This window comes from Oratosquilla oratoria, chromosome 43 (assembly GCF_046742065.1).
Source record: "Oratosquilla oratoria isolate Oo_2021 chromosome 43, ASM4674206v1, whole genome shotgun sequence".
In the NCBI taxonomy this organism is placed as follows: domain Eukaryota; kingdom Metazoa; phylum Arthropoda; class Malacostraca; order Stomatopoda; family Squillidae; genus Oratosquilla; species Oratosquilla oratoria.
Genome location: NC_134819.1, coordinates 35,580,958 through 35,589,202, shown reverse-complemented (window position 1 = coordinate 35,589,202; position 8,245 = coordinate 35,580,958). Strand labels below are relative to the sequence as shown.

Here is an 8,245-nt window from a genome sequence, read left to right as displayed (position 1 = left end):
AGGGGAAGATGGGCAGAATATTTTAGGGAGTTGCTGAATGTGAAGGAGGATAGCGAAGGAAAGATAGCTGCAGTGGGAAATACGAAGAAAATGAGAGTGATGAGTGAGGAGAATGGAGGAGAAATAAGGAAGGATGAGGTGAAGGCAGTTGTAAAGATGATGAAAGCAGGTAAGGCACCTGGTCTGGATGGATGTCATGCAGAATGTCTGAAAAAGGGAGGTTCAGTGATGGTGGACTGGTTGGTGAGATTATTTAATGTTTGCTGGAGAGAGGGTAGAGTACCGGAGGACTGGAGTAGTGCCTGTATAGTTCCTCTTTACAAGGGAAAAGGGGACAAGTGTGAATGTAGTAATTTCAGAGGGATTAGCCTGTTGAGTGTAGTAGGGAAGGCTTATGGGAGAATCTTAATTGAGAGGATTAGGAGAGGAACAGAAGGAGTAATTGGTGAGGAACAGTGTGGATTTAGGACGGGTAGAGGTTGTGTAGATCAGATCTTTGTGGTAAGACAGATATGTGAGAAAGCTATAGGAAAGGGGAAGGATGTTTTTTGGGCTTTTATGGATCTGGAAAAGGCTTATGATAGGGTAGACAGAAAGGCACTGTGGGAGGTTATGCAGATTTATGGGATAGGAGGAAAGCTTTTGGGAGCTGTCAAGAGTTTTTATGTGAGTAGTAGAGCATGTGTTAGGATTGGAAATGGAGAGAGTGAGTGGTTTGAAGTAAAGGTGGGACTTCGCCAAAAATATTGTCGCCTTAGCTGTTCAATTTATATATGGATGTGGTGGTGCGAGAGGTGAATGCTAGGGTAGTGAGTCAGGGATTGGAGATGGTTAAAGAAAATGGAGAAAAGTGGGAGGTGAGCCAGCTGTTGTTTGCGGACGACACTGCGCTTGTGGCAGGGTCAGAGGAGGGATTGAGGAAGCTGGTGGCAGAGTTTGGGAGAGTATGTGATAGAAGAAAGCTAAAGATAAATGTGGGTAAAAGTAAGGTGATGAGATGTACAAGGGGTGAAAGTGGCAGTAGACTGGAAGTGAACATTAAGGGAGAGCGACTGGAGGAAGTGGATAGTTTTAGATACTTGGGTGCAAGTGTAGCAGGAAAAGGTGGAGTGAAGGTGGAGGTAGAATGTAGATTGAGAGAAGCGAGTAAATGCCTTGGTGGTTTAAAGAGTGTAATGAGAAATAGACATTTGGGAATGGATGCTAAGAGGAGACTGTATGAAGGAGTGATTGTGCCAACAGCACTGTATGGGGCAGAAACGTGGAACATAAGAGAAGAAGAGAGAAGGAGTTTGAATGTGTTTGAGATGAGGTGTCTGAGAAGTATGGTGGGGGTTACTAGGCTAGATAGAGTGAGAAATGAGGAGGTGAGGAGGAGAACAAGGGTGAAAAAGGATTTGGGAGATAGGGTTGATGAAAGAATATTAGGATGGTTTGGACACATGGAAAGAATGAGTGAAGAAAGACTAGTAAAAGAGGTATGGAAGGCAGATGTGGAGGGAGTGAACATGAGGGGACGTCCTAGGATGAGGTGGATGGATGGGGTGAAGGGGGCTTTGGGGAAGAGGGGAATGTCTGTTGAGGAAGGAAGGGAGAGGACGGAAGACAGAGGTGAGTGGAGAATGGTTGTATATGGATGATGTTGTGACTGCATGAGGAGGAATGGGCAGGGGGGTGGGGGGTGGGGTAGTATGTGTGAGTAAATTTTGACGCAGCCCGAAGGGATTTCTCCCCGTCCTCTCCTTATATGCAAAGGGGGACGGAGAGGGGGGGTCGCCGATTAAATGAAGCGGCCTTGCTGTGGATGTACTGTGTCTTGCGACACTGCTTCTGACCCAGGGCGGTGGGCAGGGTGCAGGGATGACCCGTCATCCAGGAGGTGCTCAGATGAGAGGAAGGGTGGGAGGGGTGTGGAGTGTATTTAGGGATGAAATGGGTGGGAGTGTTTTTATGCCTTTCCCTTTTTGGCTACCTCCCTTGGAAGGGGGAAAAAGCCTTGGTATATGTATGTATGTATGTACATATATATATACATATATATATACATATATATACATATATATATACATATATATAAATATATATATACATATATATACATATATATATACATATATTTGGTACATACATACATATACCAAGGCTTTTTTCCCCCTTACCAGGGAGATAGCCAAAAAGGACAAGGCACAAAATCACTTCCACCCACTCCATCCCCGAAAACACTCCACACCCCTCCACCCTCCCTCCCATCTTAGCACATCCTAGATGACGGGTCATCCCTGCACCCCGTCCACTGCCCTGGGTCAGAAGCAGTGCCGCAGGAACACACCACATCCACAGCAAGGCCGATTCATTAAATCGGCGACCCCCCCTCTCCGTCACCCCATATGAAGGAGAGGACGGGGAGAAATCCCTTCGGGCTGCGTCAAAAATTTTTGCTCACACACACTACCTCACCCCCCATTCCCCCGTCCAATCCACCTCATGCATCACAACATTTTCCATATACAACCATTCTCCATTCACCCCTGTCTTCTGTCCTCTCCCGTCCTTCCTCAACAGACATTCCCCTCTTCCCCAAAGCCCCCTTCACCCCATCCATCCATCTCATCCTAGGACGTCCCCTCATGTTCACTCCCTCCACATCTGCCTTCCATACCTCCTTTACTAGTCTTTCTTCACTCATTCTTTCCATGTGTCCATACCATCCTAATACTCTTTCATCAACCCTATCTCCCAGCTCCCTTTCCACCCCTGTTCTCCTCCTCACTTCCTCATTTCTCACTCTATCTAGCCTAGTAACCCCCATCATACTTCTCAGACACTTCATCTCAAACACATTCAAGTTCCTTCTCTCTTCCTCTCTCATGTTCCATGTTTCTGCTCCATACAGTGCTGTTGGCACAATCACTCCTTCATACAGTCTCCTCTTAGCATCCATTCCCAGATTCCTATTCCTCATTACACTTTTTAATCCACCAAGGCATTTACTCGCTTCTCTCAATCTACATTCTACCTCCACCTTCACTCCACCCTTTCCTGCCACATTTGCACCCAAATATCTAAAACTATCCACTTCCTCCAGTTACTCTCCCTTAATGCTCACTTCCAGTCTACTGCCACTTTCACCCCTTGTACAGCTGCACAGAAAACTATCGTTAGTAAATCACGCTAATCATTTTGACACAAAACAACGAAACTATTTGAGACAAGTTGAAGTCTCCATCGGAAATAAGATTATCATGTCATAGTGAATCCATATGAACTCCGGAACTATTATTCGATTCATATTCATTCAGAAGGAATTCAAACAATTCGAACCCCAGAAATACCAACCCTTCGGTATCATAAGGTTATGTTCATTAGCGAATGTTTCGACACCCCTACTAACGATAGTTTTCTGTGTAGCTGTACATACGCTTTAATATATTCATTTATACCAAATATATCTCCTATGTGAAGGAGATATATTTGGTATAAGTGAATATATTAAAGCGAATGTACTAATGGCTGTATAGTCACATATACTTTATATCTTTATGTACATTGATGGTGTATGTATATATGTATTTATTCATGGGTGTATATATGCAATATGTATCTGTGTATGTAGGTCTGTATGCATGCATGTCTATGTGTAAACATTAGAAAGGATTACAAAGGCGGAACATGCCGGCAGGAGACCTTTTGGTTCATCATTAGGTCGGATGCGAAAAAATGGATAATTATAAATAAATATATAAGTAAAAAGTATAATCATTACTAACCATGTCACAGGCCGTACACGTAATCCACACACATGCGAGATGGTACTCGTCTTTAGCAAGACCTTCAACTTCACTGACCTCGCATTCCCTCAATCACAAAACACATGACTCAAGGAATGCTAACGTATCACAACAACATGACGCCGTCGCGTCGTCACCCAAGAAGGAAGTACCTAATGTCACCAGACAGATCCAACTACATTATCGTAACTTCAATATATACGCCATAAATAAACACAACCACAAATAATACTACTAAACCCATTACTATGCAACTAACACAAGTACAGTGTATATTATAATACAAACACGTTCCCCAGGATACAACTACACCAAACGTGCTTATCTAGGCGCTTTTCCATTTTATAAATGGCGGCTGCGCCCGCCATAGATAGGTAGCCTAGGTCAGGAACCTAGGAGAGGAGACTGGGGAGAACTCTCTCCCTTATCCATGGGAGACATTCCCCGAAGCTGTAAATAGCAAGTTCCTGCCAGTAAGCCGCCAAAGTCCACCGAGACTTTACATCGCCGCGCTACCCCTATAGGTAGCAAACCCTCGTTACATATGTGTGAGTGTATGTATGTACGTATGTATATATGTATATAGATATGTATGTATTGTGTATGTATATGTTCGTATGCATGTATATGTGTATGTGTATCTGCATGTATGTGCGCGTAGTTATGTGTGTATGTATGTTATGTATGTATGTATGCATGTATTTATGTATGTATGTACGTATGTATGCATGTATTTATGTATGTATATATATATGTATTCATACATTTGTACGTGTCTTCGAGTAAATATGTATGTATATATGTACGTCTATATGTACGTATGTATTTATGTTTGTATGCATTAGATATATGCATATATGTATGTATGTATATATATGCATGTATATGCATGCATATATGTATGTAGAGGAACCAACTGAATCATTGTATGGTCGAGTACTGTCTAGGGACCAGTCCGGAGATCAAGTACCAGCCCCTTGGGGATGTGCGTAAGGAAGGTAATTGCGTCGACCACCCTGACCTCTTTCGGCGTACACAGAAACCATCTTTAGTAACAAGCAAGTCACGATTGCAAAAAGAAATGTCTCTTATATATATTTCAATGCGGGCAAGAAATAATACTAGACACAATAAGAAATTAAACCCTCATTTATTTTTATGTATTTTTCATGCATAAGGTACCTAAGATTACATGGAGCGAATGTCTGAATAGATAGGTTCGTATCACATGGTCATGAGCGTGTCGTGGATGGATGAAGTTCAGATTATTCCTTTTCGTCCTTTGTGACTGTCGACTGGCTGTCGTTCGAGGCTTTGCTGGAGGGTGCCTCCTCATGGATGCAGAGCCATGGAAGCTCCTTCTGCAGCGCCAGCCGGTAGCGGGGGTGGCTGATAGCATAGATCATGGGGTTGTAACAAGACGCGGTCTTTGCCAGCAGGGCTGGGAGCATCGACACCAACGGAGTGATCGATGCTTGATCGAAGAACATTCCCTGTAGGTTAAAACCAAATCAATTTGATCAGAAATTAGTTTCAATGGTTTCCTTGGCGGTTCAAAGTAAGTGTCTCAGAAAGTAAAGATAAGGTAAATTGGTCATGTGAAAAAAAGAAAATTACTACGATGGAGTGATTTCCTGGTTACTTCACAGTCACTAGTCATACCACAGAAAATAAGGAAACGACTAAGGTAACATGATATATAATAGACAAGTGTCTTCAGAATATCACAGCATTTCTCAGGGGAACCTCAAGCCTTAGTGAATTGAGAAAGTATAGTTTCTGGTGGAGGTCTACAATGCAACAGGAGATGGAGCACTCCCGTTCCTCACCTGGACAACAATGGCTGCGTAGGGCGTCCAACAGATCAACCACAGCGAGACGTTGGTTACAGCCACCTTGGCAATCCGGACTTCGGCTGAATCGCCATCGCTCTCGCCACTGGATCTGAGGTTGGAAACGTTCATCTTCTTGGCCTGTGCGCGCATGGCGGCTTCGTGGGCGCAGATGGCCTTGATGATGGACACGTAGAAGAAGGCGATGCACAACAGCGGGATGCAGAAACAACAGATGAAGAGGCACAGACCGTGAGAACGGACGTTCCAGTCACGTGTCAGGTAGTCGAAGGAACAAGAGTCCAGGATTCCTGTAGGGCGAGGGGAGATCAAATTCAGTCCATCTTTAACCTATCCAACTATTTCCTTCAGCTGATGCTCAGTCTTTCGACTAAAGAGTCTGAGCCAAAAGACTTCGTCATTTCACATGAGGCTATTTAACTTTTCTGACGTCACCGAGACTTCCATGTCAAGTGACGTGATCTATGACATGTTCTTCTGAATGAAAAAAAATGAACACACTGTAGTTCTTCAGTCCTACTTATAATAAAGAAACGAGATTCATGCCAATATATTTACCTTCTGGGATGTACTTTCCCCACCCAATGAAGGGGAAGATGGACATGAGGATGCCATAGCCCCAGCAGAACATCATCATGCCAAAGGCCATGCCACTCGTCAACTTTGTACCATTCATACCACGCACAATAACATTGTACCTGGCGCCAAGAAAATAGAAGAAATTAATGAAATATAGACAGGATGTGTGTGTGTGTGTGTCTGTGTGTGTTTGTGTTTATTCAAGAGTACAAATCATTGTTTTTTTTATCAAACAAATGAACAAGAAGGTAGAGGATGGACAGATAGTTATAATAAAGAGAGGTTAAATTTCTCATATAAAAGAAATTCTCTACAACGTTTTAAACATGGAAGGGATCACCAAAACAAAAAATTAGAACCTACTTATTGAAAGAGAGTAGACAACGTAACAAACGCATTGACCACACTAATGAAGAATTTTGATTTTTTTCTTTTTTCAAAATCTGTACATCTTTCCAGACTCTCACCTGTCGTAGGAAATGAAGACAAGACTCCAGAGGCTACACAGTCCTGTGATAGCGCCCAGGCAAGCATAGAGCTCGCACATGAATGGACTAAAGTACCACACTCCTCCCATGAAGCAGTTCCAAGTGAACCAAGGGAACTGTGAGAGCAGCATGCAGAGGTCACTGAAGGACAGGTTAACGACTAGCATGTTAGCGGGCGTCCGAAGATTCTGGGGGGAAGATAAGGTAGTTTAAAGTAAATCGGGAAATGGGCTTTGTGCTTGCAGTAACCCAAACAGTGATAAAACGTGAAAATTCAAATAACGTTCATGGTTGCATGTGTATATGTACATAGCATATCTCATGTGTTTGGTGCGATAACACAACAGCTCACCTTAGTTTTGAGGAAAACGTAGAGAACAATTCCGTTTCCGCAAATAGCCGCTGTTCCGAGGAAGAGATACACGACGCCCAATATGTAATGAACCATTGGATTTACAGGAGGGAAATTCATCCAGTGAGGATGGACATACTCTTTCATGTGGTCAGGAACGAGGTCACTGATAACGACTCCGTCAGGATAGCCGAAGCTGAATTCTTGGGTTCGAGCCAGAGCTCGAGGTCCTGTTCCGTTGAAGATTGAGGGGAACATTGTGAAGGTGAGGACGTTGGTTCTAGAAGTCGAGGTTAAGATTAGAAATTTCCCGATGTTTCTTCGTTGGGTGATGCCAAATGACTTTCGAGAGTGTTCTGTTCTTCGGCACAAGTCTTCTTGTTTCTTTTTTGTTATCCGATGTAGATTTCAATTCAACTGTTCTTTGATCTATCGGTGTACCAAATGCTCGTGTCGTTCGGTTTCTGGAGTTCCAGGAGGAGACTTGTAATTATATAGGGAAGGAGCTCTGGGCTAACGAGATTACCTTCCCCAAGACGTTTAGGGCGTACCTCGTTGACTGAGCGCTCATTACCTGAATACAACCAATCTCCACTCTACTTTACCGTGGTCGTGACGTCACATGTCTTACGATGATGTAATTCTTCATCAATGTGGCTTTACTTTTAGTGACAATGAAGATTATATTATTTCTTTTCTGATATAAAAATGTACATATCGATTTCTTGTCACGTTGATATTTGTTAACGCGCATACGCGAGCGTGCGCACACACAAAAACAAATATAGTGAAATGTAAAGATGAACCCACGTTGTGCTATAAATTTGTAAATGGTAGGTTGAACCAGAGAAGGAATATTTCAACGGAAAGTTGATGTGTAGTATATGAGGAAAAAAAAGAGACTAAATCAATAGATAAAAGTTTTCAATCGGTATTCAACAAGGAAGAAGAATTCGTACGAGAGAAGAAAATAATCTGATATATATTAAACAATTTAAGATTGGAAGAGAACAAAGTGAATAATGATCAAAAACACTTACAATTAAGAAAGACCCAGCACTAGATTTGACCTCTAAATGGGAATTAGAATAATATTGAGAGCAATTGGTCGGCAAAACCCTCCATCTGATTATGTGTTCATTGGAAGAAGGGATACGACCATGGGATCAGAAAAAGGTAAACGTG

At 42.7% G+C, this 8,245-nt stretch overlaps 1 protein-coding gene across 1 annotated transcript; it reads right to left on the bottom strand.

Moving 5' to 3' along the window:
* Positions 1–5,000: 5,000 nt before the first annotated feature.
* LOC143022063 (compound eye opsin BCRH2-like) lies at positions 5,001–7,879 on the bottom strand. The gene is made up of 5 exons (XM_076180010.1): positions 7,061–7,879; positions 6,688–6,896; positions 6,200–6,339; positions 5,618–5,931; positions 5,001–5,281 (listed from the first exon to the last, which is right to left on the bottom strand). The coding sequence occupies exons 1-5, from the start codon at positions 7,316–7,318 to the stop codon at positions 5,054–5,056; spliced, it is 1,149 nt and encodes a 382-aa protein (XP_076036125.1). The 5' UTR covers positions 7,319–7,879; the 3' UTR covers positions 5,001–5,053.
* Between the last annotated feature and the right edge of the window lie 366 nt (positions 7,880–8,245).